Source organism: Carlito syrichta, unplaced genomic scaffold, assembly GCF_000164805.1.
Source record: "Carlito syrichta isolate Samal-C Ts95f unplaced genomic scaffold, Tarsius_syrichta-2.0.1 Scaffold301655, whole genome shotgun sequence".
In the NCBI taxonomy this organism is placed as follows: Eukaryota; Metazoa; Chordata; class Mammalia; order Primates; family Tarsiidae; genus Carlito; species Carlito syrichta.
The window spans coordinates 126891-149400 of NW_007245751.1; the positions used below are offsets into that span (position 1 = coordinate 126891).

The window sequence follows — 22510 nt, forward strand, 5'->3', positions numbered from 1 at the left end:
AATTAATACTCTTTAAATAAACCCACTGCACTTGACTGTGAGTTACACATACCAAGCAGTGCTTTACTCACATTGGAGGCAGGCAAAATATTAAATATGCATTCAACTGAAAACCTAACAGACTCTTTTAGACACAGCTCTGAATGTGAAGATACATGTATGTGGCAAGTCATTTGAAACAATCGATTTGTAACTAAAATTTTGTGAAGAATTTTAAAAGAAATAAAATAGGTTATTTGTTGGAAAGTATATTCCACTTATGTAGCTGAGGAGCTGGGTGAAAAACCGAAGGAATATTCAGCCTTTTTTCATGAAGAACAGGCTTCCACCATTGTTGTTTTTTTCAGGACATCAGAGAATTGTCCCTTTGCCTTCTGTCCAACCCCCATATCAGGAGTCAAGGGACAGAGACTCTCCTACCTTTGCTCGGGGAAACAGAAATGTGAGTGGCATCACAGCTGACCTTTCACACAACTTTCATCAGTTTTCCTACATGCCACTGAGTCTACATTTAGTGCCACTTAGGTCACAACAGTTTGGTCCTTTATTAACTAAGGATTTAACTCAGTAAGGATTGAAGCATGGGAAGGTTGGGGACATGTGGCCAAAGAATTCAAAATTTTAGTTAGGAGGAATAAGTCCAAGAGATCTGCTGTTATATCACGGTGTAACAATGTAATGTATACTTGAAAATCTGCTAAGAGAGATTTTAAATGTTCTCACCTCAAAAAATAAATATATGAGGCAATGCACATGTAATTAGCTTGATTTGGCTATTTCACAGTGTACACATATTTCAAAACATCATGTTGTATATGACAAATATATGCAATTTTTATTTGTCAAGCAGAATGATTAATTTTTTAGAAGAACTGAAACAGTCCAAATTCATCTTGGAAAGGCTGTTATCTTTTGTCAATGTGATATGAAACAGCAAAAAAATCAGTTTTCTCTGATGATCTGCAGCAACGCAGCTAAAAGTCTGGATGTGATGAGAGTTTGAACCCTAAAGAGAGGGATCAACATTTTAGACTAGCCCAGTGCTTGGCATGTTATGTCAACAAATGAAAAAAACAAAACACTCCCTTCAAATGCGTTCACGGCTCTGCCAAACTCCAAGACGCATCCCAAGAAATCCACACCATGCGGGGGCAACTCCAAAATCACCTCAGTCCCAACTGGCGACCATCCAAAGGCACTTAAATGCCTGAGAGGAAAAGGTCTGAGCAGTATTTTGTAGTAGCCCACTGACATGCTGAGGTTCTGGCTGTGCCACTGCTGCAGCCTGAAGGAATCATCAACAGCTGATGGTTGAATAAAATTTAGAGCCCAAAAAAGTGTTTAAAGCAGTCCCACCAGAAGCAGGATGCTTTCTGCACTGTGTAATAACAGACCTGATATATTCCGTGTGTAGCCACATATTTTACAGTAGAAAAGATTAATTTTTTTCAGACTAGGCTGTGTGACAAAAGCAAAGGTGTCCAAGTTTTGGGGGGCTTGAGCTGTCTGGTAAGAACGGCCTGCCTGTGAACACCTGGGAGTCAAGCACAATTGACTGCAGCTGGTGCTGAGTGTGCCCAAAGAGCAAGGAGCGAGCCAGTAGCTGTCTTCAAAGTCTAGATGGTGCTGCAACTTCTTTCCTCAATAGTTTTGCTTTGTACCAGAATCTGGGTGATGGAAATAATGAAGGAAAAACTTGCTGTGGGTGCAGGAGTGATTTTAAGGATTTAAACAGGGATGGAAAGGGGTGTTCACATCCTCAGAACTGCCCACCAGGTCAGATCACTGACTGATACAAAGTCCTGGTCACAACTGACAGCCAGGAAAGATGTCAGAGACTGCACAGCCACAGTGGAGCAGAAAGGGCCAGCCCCAAATGAGGACAGCCCTGGAGAGCTGGGGCGCTCATGAGCACAGTGCTCAACCATCTCTGAGCCAGAGTGGCCCTGAGAAGGATGAGGATACTCTGTCCAAGGACTGCGAGGGGGAATAAAAAGGATAGGAATGTCCCTGACACACAGACTTCACAAACAGGATTGTTAGCAAGTCCTAGAAGGACAAGGAAAAGGTGTGAGAGAACGACCACCGGGCACCCACCACATCCCAGGACTGAGCCAAATACTTACGTTACTTATTGAATCCTCATTTACTTGTACAGATGGGGAAACTGAGGCTCTCAGAAAGGTTGGCTGATTTACTCAAAGGCACATGGCTGTGTATAAGCAGGAAAGTCAGGGATCCATGCCAAGTTAGTGCCTGGCATCACCAAAGCCTGTCTTCCTACCCCACCATTAGGAAATTCAGTGGCGGGCAAGTGGTTTTGCTGGAATCTGTGACAGTGAACGGAAGGAAAAATACCTAAGCTTCCAGAGGGAAAAGAACCAAAAGAGATGAGAACATATTGCTTTCCACAAGGAGAAGAAATCAGTGTTCACAGCATATGTGTATACAAATATATATTTCCAAGGCTGCATTGAATCAAATGTAATCAGAGAGAGAAAAAAAGCCTGGATTTAAAGAAAGAGTGAGAAATATGCTCAACAATCCTCAAAATGAAAACCAGGCTGCCTCAGATACTAATAAGATCTTAGTAATATTTCTCTCTCTCTCTCTCTCTCTCTCTCTCTCTCTCTGTAAAAACAGTGCAGCCAGTGATAACCCCGGCAGTAAATTCCTAGAGACACTGAAGGGGCTATCACCTGCAAACAGAGCAGAAAGGGGGATAAAGTGAATCTGGCTGGAGATCACAACAAAGACAAAGCAGCAGCCAGCACTAGAACCTTCTCAGGATAAGAGAATAAGTGATAAGAGATTCGGTCCTGTCAGAAGGAGAGAGACACCAGGCAGAAGAGTCATGTTCCCATCAAGTCTATTCCCCTCCGAGATCTGGAGGACAAACACTGCTAGATGCGAGTTATTGTGGGCACTATGCTACATGGCATGGTCCTGCTTCCACATCCTCACACAATTAGGAAGGAGACCTGAGGAAGTACAGAGTACCTTTGTTCTAAGCTGAAAGATGGTTTAAATGAAGCAAATTTCAAATGATGCAAACCCCTAACAGAAACGTCCGGGTCAGCTTAGCTCAGCAACATGCACTAGTGTCCTGATACCAACACGCTCTGCAGACACAGTGCTGACATGGGGTAGGTCTAAGCACAGACGTGCTCATGAAGCGTGTAGAGCCCAGAAGGGGAAACAAGGAGATAAGCTCACAACAATGAGGTAAGAGTTACCAAGTTACCAAGAGACAGGCCCGACAGAGGAACTCCAGATGGACAGAGGTTTCAGGGGTACTGGTGACTAAGGCCGGCTGAGGTCTTGAAATGCCCTTGAAACACAAGTGAAAGGCAGCCAACCAAAGGGAAGACATGTTGGCAGGAAGAGAACTATGAGAAGGGGAAGAAGAAAGGTGTGGTCAGGTAGGTAATTCAGCATGGTTCAATATCAGAAAATCTCACAGGTCATACAGAGAGCCAGCCCTGTGGGCTAAGAGGTGGGAAGACATGAACATTTTCAGCTGGGGAATGACACCAGCACATGCTGCATAACGTTTTGGTCAGCAATGGACTGCATATATGACAGTGGTCCCGTAAGACCATGATGGAGGCGAGAAATTCCAGTGGGACAAGATGTGAAGGTGGAAGACAGTAATATTGATGATTCTGACCCTAGACTAATGTGATTGTGCCTTAGTTCTTAACAAAAAAGTTTAAAAAGTACAAGTAATTTTTAAATAGAAAAAAGGCTTACAGAATAAGGATATAAAGAAAGAAAATATTTGTGTGTAGCTGTACAGTGTGTGTTAAGCTAAGTGTTATTATAAGACAGGAGGTAACACTTGGCAAAGGCAAGAATTTAAAAGAATAAAGATCCAGGCATGAATTCAGTCCTGTTACTTACTAGCAGTGTGACCCTGATGGTATAGTTACTCAACATTTTTAAATCCTGATTTCTTCATCTGCTTCTGAAGACCTAAAGCCACCCAGCATCCATGGTGGTCGAGAGGATTACAGAAGTACTAAGCACAGGAGATACTATTAGCCCAGTGCCTGGTGTGCGTGGGATCCATGATGAATGGTGGCCTGATATGACTCTACCCTTTTCTCTAACATTCACAGATACAAGCATCAAGGCCAAAGTCTAACTGCTCCAGAACTACTAATGTGATAGGCAACTGATATTAACTCGGTACTTTGTTTTTTCAACTCCCAGTTCAAAGCAAATCAATTATGTCAGTAGCCATTATACTGCAAATGAAATTCAATGATGCCACTAAATCTTTTTTCACATCTTCCATACAGAATTTAGTGCCATATCAGTAAGAAGGGTACTAAGCAGCAGATTTCGACTTATTCTATTTCACTAGAAACCATGTTCTAAAAGGAGGCAGAGAGAAAGCGTACATTTACTGTGTGTAGGCTCGGTGCCAAGTGAATTGTTCCACTTACTCTTCAAAACAACCCTGTACTATGGTACTAGTCTTACTTCCATCTCACAAATCCAGGAAACTGAGACTCTGAGGAGGGGACATGATTAACTTAAAGGCACATGGCCCACAACTAACTACAAGGTCTGAGATTCAACATAGCTTTGTCTGACTCCAAAAATCCATGTTTTGTTTTTTTTCACATTAGAAAACAAAACCTCCTAACAATTAGTCTCAAGAGATACTAACGATGCCTGTCTAGTCTTTAATTAGATGGAACTGATAAATCATTTACAGGTTTATCTTTTTAAAGTACTTCACCTCTGAAATTATTTCACAATTGCAAATATATTGCTTAAATTTTGCTACCCTAACATTCCATCATTCATCTAACTTTTTCTATTTGGTAAAAGTAGTAACATCTTGATGAATTTTTCTACTACAGAATCTATACTCATCAAAACCCACAGCAAAAGCCTATCAAATTAACTGGATCAGTACATCCAAATGTTTACATTTCCCTAAAATACATGTATAAAACTTCTCAGCAAATGGAATCAGATTGGTTTCTGACCACCCTGTACGTCAATTCAAAAAGACACCATTTTGCTTAGTTTCCCCATTAGGCCATTTGTTGACTGTAAATTTAACAAAAACTGATCAAGAAAGTAATGGCACTTTAGTTTTCTTTAACAGAGAAAAAGAGAGCCGGGCTCGGTGGCTCAGCCTGTAATCCCGCGCCTTTGGGAGGCTGAGGTGAGTGGATTGCCTGATCCCGCGGGTTCAAGACCCACCTGGGCAGGTGAGACCTCATCTCTACAATAAAATCAAAAAATTAGCCGGGCATGGTAGCGCGCACCTGTAATTCCAGCTAGTCGGAAGGCTGAAGCGGAAGGATCGCCGGAGCCCAGCAGGTCGAGGCTGCGGTGGCCAGGAGCGGCCACTGCACTCCAGTCTGGGTGACAGAGTGAGACTCCAACTCAAAAAAAAAAAAAAAAAAAAAAAACAGAAAAAGAGAGCAAACTTTTGTTAAGCCTGATAGCAATTTATAAACATGGTCCTCCTAACAATCCCTTAAGTACCAACTTCAGCTGGTCACAGTGACTCATATCTGTAATACCAGCACTCTGGGAGGCCAAGGCAAGAGGATTGCTCAAGCCCTGGAATTTGACACCAGCCTGGGCAACATAGCAAGACCTCATCTCTACAAAAATTTTTTTAAATAGCCAGGTGTGGTGGTGCACACCTGTTTCAGCTACTCAGAAGGCCAAGGCAGAAGGATCATCTGCACTCAGGAGGCTGAGGTTGCGGTGAGCCTTGATTGTGCTACTGTACTCCATCCAGCCTGAGGGACACAGTGAGATCCCCGACTCAAAAAAAAAAAAAAGTGCTGACTTCATTTTACCAGAATGAGTTTCATATTTTACAAACTGAGGCTACAGGGGTTACAAAAGAGGCAGAAATCAATCTTTCACCCAGACTTCTTTAAGATCCATGTATGCACATTCCATCATGCCCATTTTTATCTCTATCACCCCAATTCCATTTAGCTGAATTAAAAGTCAACATATTTGTCCAGGAATCAAAGTTAACAAGTCCTTAAATCTTTTTAATATTGTTTTCACCAAGGTTTTGATTTTACAAAAACTATATGCAAACATCATGACAGGATGACAACTAGGTAACCACATTCTAAGGATACAAGGTTCACTACAAATATTTTCAAAAGTCTATACTACTAGGTAGATTTTTAAGACAGCTATTTAGTGCAACTTCATATCATTTCGTGCACAATTTCAGGGTTAGGGGAGAGTAGATAAATTACCTCACAGAAACCCCCAAGTCATATTATCTGTTAAGGTTAAAACTTTAACTACCTTCCTGAGGTATGCTGCTGGGGTCTCATTACAGCAGGTAATCTCATATTCCACCGTGCACAACACACGAAGTACCAGCATCTCCCAATTACATTGCAACGTAAATCTCAAAGGACATTTGAAAAGTCTACACAGCTCCTGCACCCACTGCCGAAACACAACTACCTCTAATGGAACATGGCAGCTTTCTAAACTAAATATTCACACATAGGGACAGGGATGCTAAGCTCTAGCCTTATCTCACACTGAAGATCGGATGCTAATTAAAAGGCCACACTGACTGAGGAAATGACCGCCCAGACAACTTTAGACATTGTCTGCAGTTTTGTTTTTCAGCTGTCCAAACTTCCAGGATTGTACAACTGAAAAGCAGAGCAGGGGCCTATGTGCCTTTGGACCTGATGCTCCTAGTCTGGAATGGTCTCCTCTCCTTCTCTTCTGTCTCCCTGTCCTACCCCTTTCTCAAACTCCAGACGAGAAAAAAAAATTTCACTTGAGGAGTCACGTGCTTTTTGAAAGCAGCCATAAGGGCCCTCCAGATAGCATCCATCAAGTCCTCTTCTGCATTACCTCTACAGCCCCCTATACCTGCCGTTCTTGTACTTTTCATGCCACAGTCCTTATCTGTGAGTCTGTCCACTCCACAAGATTGTAGAACTGCTAAGAAAGGGACCATGTCTCATAATCAGGCACAAAGCCTGATTAGTAAAACTCAGGTGAATGGAATACAAGCCCACCCTTCCCATCTCTGCAGGACCATCACCTACCAATAGTTTACGGAGGCCTTAATGGTGATTCTAATAACAATACAGACACTCTTCTGCAGGGTAGATATCAAGAAACTTCCACTCACTGATCTTCAGCCTTTGCCAATTTTGATGTGTCCTAAGTTTTTGAGAAAGAGCACATTAAAAAAAAAAAAAAAAGACTTCACATGAGGAGATATCTGGGGTATATTCATTCTTACCATAATCATTTGGTTATTTTTAGAACTGGTTTTACTTTGGCTAGCAAAACCTACACTTGATATAGGCTGTCATGCAAAAAAAAAAAAAAAAAAACTGTCATAATAGTAGTAATGGCTTTGAAATACCTCAGCCAAGCCAACTTTATTCTCATCCCTCTGAAGCGCTGCCAATCCCTTCAAACACTAGCAGTTCCATTTATTCAAATCTTCCGATAAATAAAATTTGCTGACTTTTCCCCCCTTCAGTTGATATAGATATATAAAACTGTGAAGCTTTTTTGGGGGGGCCAGAAACAAAACTTCTCTGCCTGTGTAAAATACAAGGATTTTTAAAAATTACCATATGTTTTAGATCAGAAGGTAAATGTAATACAGCAGCAATTTAAAACTTTCTGGCCCACAAGAGCTGACAATTATCTCAGTGAAATATAGTTCAAGCCCCCCTATTCTTGTAGGCAGTGGTCCCATTTAACACTTAAATGCCCTGATTAGTAAATTTATCATTTTCTATTTTATGTTAATTCATATGTATAATGGAAACCTACACAGGTACTACACTTAAATATTTAGCTCCAAATATTATTTTAAACTTAATTTTTCTACAGAGCTATTTCATTAAAAAAAAAAAAAAATTTCCTAAAATTCTTCTTCAGTGTATATGAGTGAATGTGTAGTGTTTGGCAGTTCTGCACACCCACAAGCCCACCACCTCCCCCTTTCTGATATCGTACACCTCACAAGTATAATAAACCATGTTAATATTTCATACCACTGTGAAATATGCTGGAGTATCAATTCAACATCTGCTGTCTTTAGGGTCCAGGAGTCCCGCAGAGACACTTTCAATTTGTAATTGAGTTCTATGCTGAATTAATCAGCAGTTTATCTTTTTTACTAAAATAATGTCTTCACCACTAACCCAGATTTACATTAACAATTTATGCCAAATTACCTGCCAAGGCAAAACTTATAAGATTCTAAGCTACAATCTAGTAACACTCAGTCCTATATTTCATTTTTTGTATCCCTTTAACCTATATATAAGAGAAGTGGAAATCCATTGTTCAAGAGCTTGCAAAACTCTAACCACAGATGACCTCTGAGATTTGTAACACAGAGCTTCACTTCTGACCGTGAAATTCATAGGAGCTTTCTCCTCTTCCCCAGAAAGCCACTGTTCAATAAGTGATTGTGATTACAATTTTTTGCCAAATAGATTTCTAAAATGAAATTAAATCCATGATTAAGAAAAGAGCATCTCTTATTTCTTTTCCTAAGGAACTATGGCATTCAAAATTTTGGCTTGGCCCAAGTAACAGAAAAAGACAACCTAAATAAGAGGAGCATTTTCAATGCTTCAAATTATGTACTTGAGACCCAAGTTAGCAAAGGCAATTCAATCTGATGAGAGGGATAAAGAAGTCCATTTTCTCTCTGATATCACGATGCAGAATACTTTATTAGCAATATCTTCTTTTAATTTGACCTGTACAGTTGAAAGTCTCCAAACATTTATTCTTTTCAACACCATCGCTGAATCTAGCTCTTGCCTCTCTCTGATTAAATATCTCTGGTCAAAAAACCAAATTTTTTTTTCCTCTTTTTGCCACAGGTGCAGCAGGCAACATACTTTGTGAAATATTTCTCCGATATGGTATATTTTCCTCCACACTTCACAGTTATAGGAAATATGTAAAGCAAAAAACGTTTCAAATGGAACACCTGCTCCAAAGAAATGCTTCATAAATAATTACCTATCTACTATAAAGTAATCCCTTCTTTTCAATCTACTTTGCCAACAGCTGTATAAGGAATTTCCACTATCACACAGAATAGCCTTTTTCAGTGCCACCCCTGGATTATTACAGCACCAAGCATTAACACCTTGCATTCAGTTGGTACCCAGTTAATATCTGTCAACTGATTACACACTGGTTATATAAGAACATGAAATTCAGTGTTTACATAGCAGAGAGGAACACATCAAAAAATGTTAGCAAAGAAATATTTTTGGGAGAAAAATCAACAAAGTCAAGGCTATAGCAAAATACCATTTGTTAATATCCTTTCATTACTCCTCAAAAAAATTGGAAACAGAGACCTTCAAAATCTACACAGCATCACTTTCTTAAAATTTGCTGATTCTTGAATTCCAAGGTCTAGTCCCCGAGAGGAATCCATTCCTACCTAATGGAGATTTTGGTAAATGATACCTTTCCTTTTGTGTCTTCTCCATCTAATCCCATTTTATCTCTCAAGACTATAAATGAAAAGAAAGTCACACTTTCTAAATCTTCTTTATCCCTTCCCCGAAATAGTCTGCTTTCTTTTGGGAGGATTGGAAAATATAGTTTATTTAGAAAGTAAATTAGAGAGAAAAAAGAGAGAGGAGATTCACCTCCCCAAGGTAGGGGAGGGAGCCAAAGCTAAGAAACATGGTGGCCACAGCTCAAAAAGCCACATGGACACACCAGAGTATAACAAAGCAATGACCTGAAATAGCCCTCTTTCAACTTCAACTTTTACCAAAGGCAGAATGGCAAAGGTGGAGATGATCGCCAGCTAACACCATTTACTGGGACTCTGGTGATACAAAGACGAGAAAGATAGAGGAACGGACATTCAACTCAAGTGTACATTTCTCAGTCAAGGAAAACTAGCAAATCTAAAGAATCAAATGGAGAGAAGCATTTACTTCTGAAATTCCAAACTCTGGATGGTAAGAAGTAAAGTCCTGCTCTTGAATCATCAGGCAAAACACCAAAGAAAACTTCCATCTGTCCTATAAGATCCCACAAAAAGCAGACAAGAAGACTCAAAAGAAGTCTCTTTCAGCCTCTCCAAAGTTGGCCACCAGTGGGTTCCAACTCAGGAGAATAAACTCACTTCTTAAAAGGGGACAACTCAAAATATTTGATGCTGGTGGAAAGTTTTCACCTTCACTACCAGTTTCTTACTGTCATCTATTCTAAAGACTTAATGGATAATTCTCCAAATTACCCACTGAACCATAAACGACAACCTTAGTATCTGTTCATTTCTAAAATTAACTGGTTAACCCATTGGAAATCACTACTAAGAATAATTCCATACAGGACACCAGGGAGTGTGTCTTAGGATTCTGGCATCTCTAAAACAGCGTTCTATTTTAAATTAAGCCAGAGGAAAAAATTATTGGGGAAAATTAAAACAGCTTTTAATCCTATAATAAAGATACAATTTACTGTGTCCAATGCTTCAGGTTTTAAGGAAAGTCAATAATCAGAAATTATGACCCAAAGCAAATGACTGAAACAGCTTCAGGGAGGACCTCTAAAAGGGACCTCTCAATATTTAAACAAATGTGCAACCAACCCAATTACTGCATAAATCCAGAGCACAAAGAGGCAAGTCAAATGTTTCAATTGTTCCATCTAAACACTGCACTAGTTCGTTACTTTCTTTTCTTTTCTTTCTTTGTTTTTTTAACAGAGATGTGGGATACAAGTCAAGATTAGTTACACAAGTAGTCTTCATGCAGGTAAAGTTTGGGCCTCTAACTGGTCCTCACTTACCCTGGTTTGGGGCCAGGTACCCTTTGTGTTGTTACATGCCCATCCCCTATCCCCCACAATGTCCAGTGACTGCGGATCCCTCTCTTTTGCTAATGTGATTAATGTTCAAGTCCCACTTATGAGTGAGAATATGTGGTATTCAGTTCTTTGTTTGTAATAGATCACTAAGTATGATGGTCTCCAACTCCATCCAATTTGCTGCAAAGTCCATGATTTTGTTCTTCTTTAAGGCTATGTAATATTTCATCTTGTATATGTACCACATTTTCTTTATCCAGTCCACTTTCAATGAGCAGCAGGGTTGGTTCCATGTTTTTGCTATTGTGAATAGTGCAGCTATAGTTAAACTAACTCCTAATCAATAAGAGACCCAACAAAACCACAATGAGATCCCAATTCACACAAACCCACCCGGCTGACTATAAACAAAAAAGAGGTGGTAAGTGTAGGTGAGGATGTGTGGAAATGGTAAACTTTATACACTGCTAGTGGCACAGATACTTTGTAAAAGTCTGGCAGGTCCACAAAAGGTTAAACATAAAAAAAGGTTAAACATAAACTATACAACCCAGCAAACTTGCTTCTAGGATTTCACTTCCCAAGAGAAATCACAACATACGTTCACACAAAAACTTGTATGGGAACATTCATAGCAGTGTTATGAATATAGCCCAAAAAAGTGGAAACAATCCAAATGTCCACCAACTAATGAATAAATAAACAAAACATGGCGCGTCCATACAATGGAATACTATTCAATAATAAAAAAGAAAGTACTGGATGAAATACTGCACTAAATAAAAGAAGCCAGGCACAAAGGCCATACATTGTATGATTATAGTTATGCAAAATGTCCAGAATAGGCAAGTCTATAGACAGAAAATAGATTATCTGTTGCCTCGCGCTGGAAGGGTTGAGGGGAAATAGGAAGTCACTGTTAATAGGCATGAAATTTTTCTTTCTTTTTTTTTTGAAGGATTTTGAAATATCCTAAAATTGACTGTGGTCACAGCTGTACAACTCTGTGAATATACTAAAAATTTTACCACTGAATTGCACACTTAAAATAGGTGAACTATATGAATATGGATTATATTATCAATAAAGCTGTTATTAAATAATAAGGCATTATTATTTAATAATATGAACATTTTTAGAACAGTGGATAATCAAAACATCTAATGACATGTCACAAGTCAATTGATAAACTCATACTCTGATAGTAATTTTCTAAAAGGTGGGAATCACAATAAGCAATAATATCAGCATATATCCTTAAAAGCATTTAATAAGAAGATAATTTTGGCTCTAACTACACATTTCTCCCCCTAGACATACAAGATACCTAAACAGATATAGCAACCAGACAAACATAACCTTAAAATCTAAAATCTGGAAAAATGAGTCACGTTCAGCTCATTAAACTGACACCTATTAAAGTGCTACAAGAAAAAGTCTTAAACATCATCAACACAGAAGGAAAATCATTGTTTATAATAGTTAACGAAGGTCAGGGTTTTTTTGTTTAATTTTGCATTTACTTAAAACTCTGTGTTTGATGCCAACAGGGTTCAAGTTGCACAGGAAGGAGTTTCAGCTAAACACTGATAGTCTTCCTTGATCTCCATTGTCTGCTGTGTGGGTTCCGCCAGCAAACCTCCCAGCGAGTGGTCACCTTCCTATGGAGTCATTAAACCTCTGAATGTCAGCTGGTGGGATTAGCCAGCAGCTTCCACACCTGAGCCCCCGTGGCAGGGACAGAGGCATTTGGATCAAGATCACTAATGAATACAGAATTCATATGCCGCTTGTCAGGGCTCCTGAGCTCAGAGTCGCACAGATGCAACCTAAATAAGACGGAGGACAGAACAATTGTTGACGAAGATTAAAAAGTTTTGGCAGTTGGGAAAAAAAGAGCACCTCATTATTCAAATATGATAGTCTTGCTTATTTTTTTTTTATTTTTTGTTCAAGTTATTCATGATTTGCCTAAAATGGACAAATGCCATTCACCAATATTTAAAGACTTCTTGCAAGAAGTATCATTACTAAATTTGAGGAGGGCTATGCCGTCCGCACATCAGCTATCTAGAGAAAGCCGCCCTCTTGTAAATAATACTTGAAAACTTTGGGGGAATAAAACAATCACAGGATATTTGGAGTAGAGAACAGTTAAAAGATGAAACAAAAATCAAGAATTCAAAGAGAAAAAAGCCAAATAGCTTATATTTAAATTATATATTAAAATAGCCAAATAGATTTTATTACTGATAATATATTGGTAAATAGCCAAATTATTTATTTATATTGCTATTTACCAACCTCTGTATCTCTGACTTCCTTGAGTCTTCTGTTCCCGGGTTCCCTCCATCACTGAGCTTACCAAAGAAGTTTACACACCTTCTCTGACAATTGCTTGTCTTTCTGCCGTCTTCACAAGACCTCCTCAGAGAAAAAGAACAGCCCAAGCAGCCCACACCTCTGTTCACCTAGAATAAGATGTCTTCCCCACTCTGTTGTCAAAGAATTACAGATTTAGCAAAGAGACATGATAGCATAGTGGTTGACTATTCAGAGGGCTCTAAAGTCAGACTGACCAGGTTTCAAATCTTAACTCCATCACTGACTAGCTAGCTGTGTAACCTCAGGCAAGTTGACCTCTCCACATTACAATTTTCTTCTCTACAAAATGGAGATAACAAAATATCAACCTCACAGGACTGTTGAAAAGTAAATGAGATAATGTAGAAAGAGCTGTTAGAACAGAGCCGAGCATAACACAAGTACTCAGCAAGCATCCGCTATTACGATCCCTGTGTTTTCAATACCTTCCCTCCATAGTAAAAAGGCAAATGCTTTCATGGTCTGTGTTATGGGTAAAATAGGCTTCGTCTACTGTCGTCATGACCACTACATAGGCCTGCCTCTAATATTAAGCTTTTGGATGGGAAAGAAAGATCCTATGTATCTATATTATGCTATAAATCACCAAGCCTGATGCCAGCACAAATAATCGCATTAGTCCTTGCTACGTGAGGTTTGTATCTTACTGTTGAATAACTAAAAGAAGCTGCCATATTTTACTGCTAATTTTGCATAGGCTACCATATAAGGTGCCTTACAGACCACAACTAATTCTCACAGCAAGCTGCAGGGCGATCTCTGGATCCTCATCTAATCTCATAGATGAGGATCCCCATCTTGCCCAGAGTCATCCTTACAGACAGTGGAAACAGACTCGCAGTCCAATTCTCTGGCTCCTAAGCCCCCAAGTCCCTTTCCATCTGACCATACTGAACTCATGTTCTGTGTTTTCCTTTGGGACCATTCTATGTGCCAAACGAAACAGATTTTTTTAAAAAATCAAAATAATGCAGATCTCTCACACTATTGTCCATCTGCAAAGCACAAATGAACCTGCAACTCAGTGTCTCTAATACTGGACACACACATACTTCTAAGATTTGCTGTCAAAACACCATATTAGAATCAACTCTTTCATTATTTAAAGTGGATCTATAGCTGCCTGCAATGACAGATTAATTCTGTTTCCTCAGTAGCTGGGTGTTTGGCATCACGTTTGTGAGGTAACCACAAGCCTTTAGGGCGATAGCTGCTCACATCTTTAGCAATCTATAAGGGCTTCTCTAGAGGCCAACACTTGCCGAGTGATGAAATATGACTCCATAAATCACACAGCTGAAGTGGCACTTGTATACGTCACCATCTATCTTCGCAGCCTCTCTCTGAAGGGTATAAGGTAAGAGCTCATCCCTCAGTATTGCAACCAGAGAAAGGACCATCACAGTTGGCATTGACTAAGCATGTGCTACTTAAAACTGAAGACACACTAAGACTAGGGGAAAAAAAAGATCCTGCTGGTGTTAGCACGCCTCAGGCAGTGGTAGAAGCTTCAGCAACTCATCTTCAAAAGGCAGAGAGCCAGAGCTCTAGAAACCTGCAAAAATTGGCTAAGCCTGCAGTCTTCATTTCTTTAAGTTGAGCATCTTCAAAGTCTAGAATTCTAACTGTAGGGCACAGCAGCTGCCACTGCAGATCTGATCCTCTCAGCTTTTGGCAGCTCTCAACTTGAGATTCTAGCAAAAGAATTTTTCAAGTTGCTATTATTGCCTGTCATGGATTTATAAATATTGTGCACTATCTGCTGTGGCATGGCTCTCATGGGACGCCAGAGCATGCCAAATGCATAACAGAATGAAAAACAGTTTCTATTCTTCAAATAAATGCTAATTTTTTTTAACTGTGCTCACACGATGTGTTTGGTGACCAACTTCAATAGTACAGAATATGTATCAGAGAGGGGGAAAAAAGCTGATTGTCTTTTCCAGCAGCATTCAGCTGCTACTTTCATTAAGCTTGTTTAATTAGATTCCAGATGCTAATTTGCAAGTCGATACCAGAGGGTGCAGGACAGTTTGCCTTTGAATCATCTCCCTGTGATGTGAGGGTCCTGCCGTACACCACTACCCTTCAGCGGCCCTTGCACGATATTCTGACAATTAGTGCAAAGAGGGGACAGTATTGATCTTGACAGACTAAATATTAATCTTCTACCCATTTTAATGAATTGTAATCTCCAAGAGTTTAAATTTCTCACTGGGCCAAATGAAAATATTCCTTCTAACAAAGAAATAGAATAGAAAGAAAACTAACCTAAGTTATCTCAGTCATTTATTTAATATCCTCCCTACTCTAAAATTAAATCTGTATTTTATTTTAGTAATTTTCAAGAGACATGCCTGCCAAACTAACACCATATTTCTAGGTACTATAGCCAAACTCCTTACAATTAACTGGAAAGGGGACTGAAAAGGGCCCAGAGTGGTCTTCACTAGTTTCCCTGTCCAGCCAGCCTGTGGGTAACAACTGGGACCAGGAGCTTAATTCTTATACCAGCCTTAACAATAGAGAAAAAAAAATCTGGGGAATACTCCATGCAATTCATCATCACCAAAAAAACTCTCACATAACTGATCCCTTGTCATTAGGTCAACATACACATTTCAAAACCCACTATTCCGCTAACACAATAGCACAATGTCTAAATAAGCACCTTTGCTAATACAAATAAAGTCTGAGATTTATCTCCAGTAAGTAATACAATTTTTATGTCTTCATTTCTACCATAGCTGAGTACTATGAACACTAAAGATGAAGTTACCAAATTGTTTCAAAGCAGGGCTGGTATGAGAACTACTGTAAAATTGCTTTTGACGCCTTTTTATCTACCCATTCAACAAATACTGGCTGAATACCTACTATGCACAAGTTATCGTGCTGGGTGTAAGGAAACAAATGGCTAAGCATAAACACAGTCCCTGTCCCAGAAGAACTTCCAGGCTAACAGCAAGAGAAAAATCAAGAAAATGAAAAGTACAAGACCACTCCAGGCAGCATTTGGGCCACAAATCGGAGAAATTATCCAAAGATTTTTAATGTACCTTAAACTCACATGGTTAGTTGGCAGTTTCTCTGAAACTCAGAATCAAGGGATTTTACCTAAGGCAAGTCATTGGCTCAGAGAACTTAAAACGGCAGAGGCGCATCTTGGACATTTATGAATCCCATTTGGGGTTTCATTGTACAGTTTTTTTGGCCTATATTTTCCCAATGAACATTTGCCCTTTGCCACATCTTCATTTGCCCTGTATACTTAATGGGGCATTTGCTTTGTCAATTCTATTTGAGAAGAATACTGGTTATCTTCCTCAGTTGTCTTGAAAAGCTGTGCAGCCCTTTCCAGATAGGAAAAAGAGAAAGTCCCTTTCTACTTCCCAGGTGGTTTTTGTTGACTCAAGATTTTGCTTTAGCTCAAGGTTATCTCGTCTCAACTCAATAAACACATACTGAACTTGAGGAACTGAAGGACAGAGATGATTTCATGGCCCCTTTCCTCAAGGAGTTCCCTCTCTCCTTGGCAAGTGGGCAAGATGCCTCTGAAAACAGTCATACAGCAATGGAACAGATGTGTGTAATGGAGCACAGGAACACAAGTAAGTGAGGAAGCAACCAAGGACCCTGTTGGCAGACACCAGCAGTAAGGAGTCCACAGCAAGCAAGTACACACTATATTCAAAGAACAGGGAGAACTATATTCAAAGAACAGACAAGAATGGCTACAGTGGACCTATGGTCCCCAAAGGTTAATATTTATCCCCATGGGCTTACTCATGATGGTGACATATGAACACATACAACATATTTCTATTAGTAGTATGTACCCATTTTCATATTTGCTGAAGAAAATATAACCAGGGCTGGATGCAGTGGCTCAGCCTATAATCCCAGTACTTTGGGAGGCTGAGGCGAGAGGACTGCCTGAGCCTCGGGGTTCAAGAGCAGCCTGGGCAACTTGGTGAGATCGTATCTCCACAATAAATAACAAAAAAACTTGCCAGGTGTGGTGGCATGCGTCTATAGTTCCAGCTACTTGGAAGGCTGAGGCGGAAAGAGTGCCTAGGCCCAGCAGGTCGAGGTTGCAGTGGCTATAAGCGTGCCACTGCACTCCAGCCTGGGCGACAAAAGTGAGACTCCAACTCAAAAAAAAAAGAAAGAAAAATATAACCAGCACACCAAGTTCAAGATTTCAGATATAAACTGTATCTTAAAAATAAGTTTAAGAAGGTGAATAGAAGTGTTGAGGGAAAGAAGAGGAATGGAATTGATTGGAAAGGAGCGCTGGAGGTACAGGGAAGGTTCTACATCTTGATTTGAGTGATGGTTACTTGAGTAATTATAAATGCCAAAATCCATCAAACAGTACACTCAATACCTGTGTTTTGTTTTATGTAAATTATACCTCAATTTATTAAAAAGTGAGTTAACTTAAAGAAAATTTTCAAAAAAGTTAAAACAGCAAGAGGTACCTGAATATAGCAGAAACTCTAAATACAGTATGAAAACGGCAAGTTCAAAAAACAATGATAGATTAGTCCTGTCCAATAAATTTTCTAGTAGCTACATTTTTATTTTTATTTTTATTTTTATTTTTGAGTTGGAGTCTCACTCTGTCGCCCAGACTGGAGTGCAGTGGCCGCTCCCGGCCACCGCAGCCTCGACCTGCTGGGCTCCGGCGATCCTTCCGCCTCAGCCTTCCGAGTATCCGGAATTACAGGCATGCGCTACCACGCCCGGCTGATTTTTTAATTTATTGTAGAGATGAGGTCTTGCTGCCCAGGCAGGTCTCGAACCCGCGGGCTCAGGCAATCCACTCACCTCAGCCTCCCAAAGGCGCGGGATTACAGGCTGAGCCACCGAGCCCAGCTGCTACATTTTTAAAAGTAGAAATAGGTGAATTTAATTTTATTAATATTTCTATTTAATCAATATACTAAAACAGTCCCATTTAACATATCATCAATAAAAAATGATTGAAGTGTTTAAGAAACTTTCTGTACTAAGTCTCTGAAACCTGGTATGTGTTTTCCACATACAGACTCTCCCCTGACTCACCACATCTCAAGCTTCAAGAGCCACACAGGGAGAGTAGCTACCGTACTGAACAGCACAGCTAGAGACGATGAGAACACATTAAAGGTTTTTAAGCTGGGAAGGACTATAATCCAGGCCCCAGCACTATCCAAGGCACAGGTTTGTAGATCAGAAAAAAAGACTCAGGGGTTCCTCTAATTTGTTATTTGTTCTATACAAAGTTAAGAGTTTATTTCATGGGTCTGGCCTACAAATCACTACTTGGCAAACAATTTGTAACCACAACAGTCTAAAACTGCCCTCTTTGCAAAGCAATTTTCTGTGAGTGAGCAGCAGGCCCTGAACTAGCAATCTGTACAGGATCAAAAGGCAGCAGTGCTGCTCTCCTGGGTTTCTGTCTAAGACACATCCAGAAGCCTTTCCCATACTGAAAGGAAATAAGCAGGGTTAGTCACTCAACCTACTGCCTCTAATTAGGCAAGAAAGAAAAATTATGGAGGGCGTCCTAACACAAACAGAAAGTCTCCCCGAAAGGAAGAAAAATTAAAAGTTCGAAAATTTTAAACCAACATGTCTTTGTTTTCCATAAGTTCTATGCAAGCGCAGAGCCAGAAACGTCACCTTGGCTAAATCTGAAATGGTGTCCTTTCAACTTTGCTAGGCAGTCTGAGTATTCATTTAACATGTGCCAAAAGAAAACAATGTGGCCAGCACAGTCAGTGACTTGGTTTTCATAATAAATTTTGTGGGGGTATTTATTAACATCCCTTTGGATTTTTAAAGTATTATATACTGACAGTTGGTATACTATTATTTGCTTTCTGTTTACTTTTTAAAAACTCACTTAAATCACTAGAGAAGAAACTACTACCTTCCCCTTAATAAGGAGATTTTCAATGACTGTCAGTGTGCCTCAAGTTTCAATAACCTAAGGGAATAAAAACCAGTTACCTAAAATTGTACATGTAAATAATCAATCTGAAATGGGAATTCAGTCAACCCGTTTCAAGGTCTCATAGCTAATGTTGAACACTAAGTGCTCTGAGTTATAGATACAATAGATATAAGAAACACATTCTTCAGACTGGTAATATCAGAAGCTTTATTGAAAGGATGCTGTCATTTTCCTTTACTTACCAAAATCACATCAATATTAAATTCATGGCCTTTGAATCTAAACTCTAAAAGTTACTTTGGCGGAGCGTTAAGTCACTTTAATATACTTCATACTTTCAATTTTTTGTGCAATTCTCATTTTTCTTTAACATATGGAGGTCCCAATCAATTGGAAATAGACAAAGCTTTCAAGAAAATTTGAAAAGATTAATGTGATTTAAAGGAGAATTTGGCATTACTGAAGCTATTTTCTAAATAAAAATCAGAATCCTTCTCCCTATACCTTTGTTAATTCCAATAGATTTGCAGAGCCTGAGAAACTCCCCTCCTATAGTTCAAAGACTAGGGAACTTCTTTTTCTTTGTAAGTGACCTAGTATATCTTATTTTTTCTCTACGTATTTAAGAACCCCAAACAGAAAATAATGCTGATATGGGAATAAATTTTCACACTGAGAAATGAGAGCAGAATTCTAATCTCATTTATAGCTTATACTTGGAACTGTTTACTATTCTTAATTGGAGCAAGATACTATAATTTTTAGTATAAAACACCTAAATTCTATACATTATGTTTTAATTCCCACAAATATCCAAGAAAGGAAGAGACCTAGTATAGTAACCAAGTCACTTATTTGTGCTGCTATCCTTAAATACCAAGTGCATAGCAGTTTCCAGCAGAAAATCCCCATCTTGGCTGATCTGTATGCACACCCTACATTCTCTGATTTTCATGGCACTTGGCCCAACCCTAAAAGGCAGAGAGCTTCGGAGCTCCAATGACACTTGCTGCTGTAACGATGAGATAATGGAAGAACAAAATATTTTAAATATGTGATCTTGTCCAAAGATGATTAGGAACAAAACATTGTCAAAAATTAATAGAGATGCCCTTTGGTACCTAAACAAAACAATACTGCAAAGGCAGAAATGGCAGAAACATACATATCAAGAAATAGAGGTCAATCATTCATAAACTGCCTGCTAATTGTTGAAAAGAAGATGACACTCCTCATCAAAAAATTAACATCTGTCAAACAAACAAGAACAGATGAAGAAAGCTACCTTCAGGACGGATGTGCCTACATGCTGGTTTAGCTGTGAGAAGGAAGCACAGTAAAGGAATAATGTGGCACCATCAAGTATCCAAACAAATTCAACACTCCTTCAAAAGTGACAATGGAAGGTCTATGAATGTGTTTGGAGATCTAGGGAGACAGACAGGCTGTTTAATGGGGAAAACATCTATCATTAAAGCAGACTGAGGTGGAATGCCATTCAGAAGACAGCACCTCCCTTACCACCAGAGAAAATACAGCGAAAGAACCTCTTGTAAATAAATATATTTGAGGCTAGATCCATTACACTCTAAGATGATTCCACCACACACATGATCTTGTTCCTATCTTCTGCCAGACACAGAACAACCTATAGGGATTATTTTAAACCGCCTCCATTTTCAGGTCAGGTCTGTGTGACATACAAAGACATACACAGTTTCTCTAGTCTTAGTGAGAGAACAGAAAAATCTGTCACTTTAAGATATCGGGACACAGAAAGCTTAGTGTATCAGAAAACATTCCACATTGCTGCAACATTTACAGCTAAGAAAATTCCTAGACAGCCCAAAGTCCAGAGCAAAAAGCTGAATAGTAGTGGTTCCTTAAGCCCGAGGGAGGGCATGGCAGGGCCACTACAAAAGGAAGTGGTAACTAGTCTCCTCAGCAAACCTACTATCTGCACCAAAGAACATGACACTAACAACAGTGCTGCACAGGCTTTGGAAGAATAGGCAATCAATTTGTAAATGTGTGACATAAAACTGGAAAAATATCTGAAAGAGAATAAAACTGCAGGGACTTACATACCTCCATATCTGGCCTAAACTTATCTTCAAATACAGCCATTGCTGCCAAGGAACCAGAACCTGTAAGAAAAAGATGCACTTTTAGTATATTTTACCAACTCCCAGCTTCTCCATCTCAAGTTTACCTAGGGGCAAGCAAAATATGCCTTGTGTCACATTCAAGTACAGTGTAAATATTAATCCTACAGGGCCACATAAACCAGATAAAAACAGGGTTCTTCAAAAGCCTGGAGTCACACTCACCACTATCTCAGGTAAATCAGCCACTGGCCCTGCTTCTACTACTGACAAGTGTAATTGTAAATTATTCACAATAAAATGCTGAAGCATGAAAATGAGGTTATAGAGAATTTGTATTTTTTCAAAAAGTGAATGCCACATAATTTTGTGTGTTCTATGATGTGAGTCCTGTGCTCCATATTGTGCCTTGGCAGGCTGCTGGGTATGGCGCTAAATACCAAGCCAGTTAGAAAAAATAGATTGTTTTAATGAGCTAGCCCTGGTAGAGTCACCTTGACACACAGGGAAGAAACTACCGCACCAGCAATGGTAATAGGATTGCGAGCCGCAGTCACTAGGTTATTCCAGCTACAACTGTAAAACACTTTATTATGTGGCATTTATTTGGAGCTATTATTTTTAGTTTGTACTTTGAAGAGTAACAGCTGAGTAGACAAAATGACAGACAAAGAAACAAAAATTTATTATCACAATAGCAAATGGCTGAAAGGTTATGCTGCATAGATATTAACAGATAGCAAATTTATCCCTACAAAAGTAGAATATAAAGGCATTACAAATAAGCATGGACTCTCTTTGAATGGATGCGAAAGGCAGCTCTGCACTATTTGAAAATTTAAACTTGCTTTGTTCAAAAACCAGAGAATCTTTAGAAAATCATCATCTTGTCTTTACAGGGTCCTGGCAATATTTCAGAATAGTCTACTTTTGGAGAGAGGACAGAGTTGCCCACAATTTTTTACTCCAATTAGAAGATTTTTTTGGCATTTATTACTTTTTAACTTGTTTTGCATAACACTATCTATTTAGCTAGGTCACAGAGAAAACCATATTTTCTATTTAAAATGATTTGTGTACATCGCTTGACCACCTCAATGGTTTAGCAAAGGAAAAAGGCAGCGATTAAACAGTTTCAAATGAGGTGTCCTGCTGATTTTATCAAGTCTGCTGAATGTATAATGAAAAAGGAGAAGCTGACAGCAATGCTGCATTGAGAAAATACAGACTA

General features: G+C 39.2%; 1 protein-coding gene across 2 annotated transcripts in view; it reads right to left on the reverse strand.

The window, feature by feature from the left end:
* PSMB7 (proteasome subunit beta 7) overlaps positions 1-22510 on the reverse strand; it is an 84082-nt gene that overhangs the window by 29503 nt on the left and 32069 nt on the right. For both annotated transcript variants that reach the window (XM_021710930.1, XM_008055089.1), the window contains exon 6: positions 21263-21321. In XM_021710930.1, coding sequence (XP_021566605.1) covers positions 21263-21321 — 59 coding nt within the window. The remainder of the gene's footprint in view (positions 1-21262; positions 21322-22510) is intronic.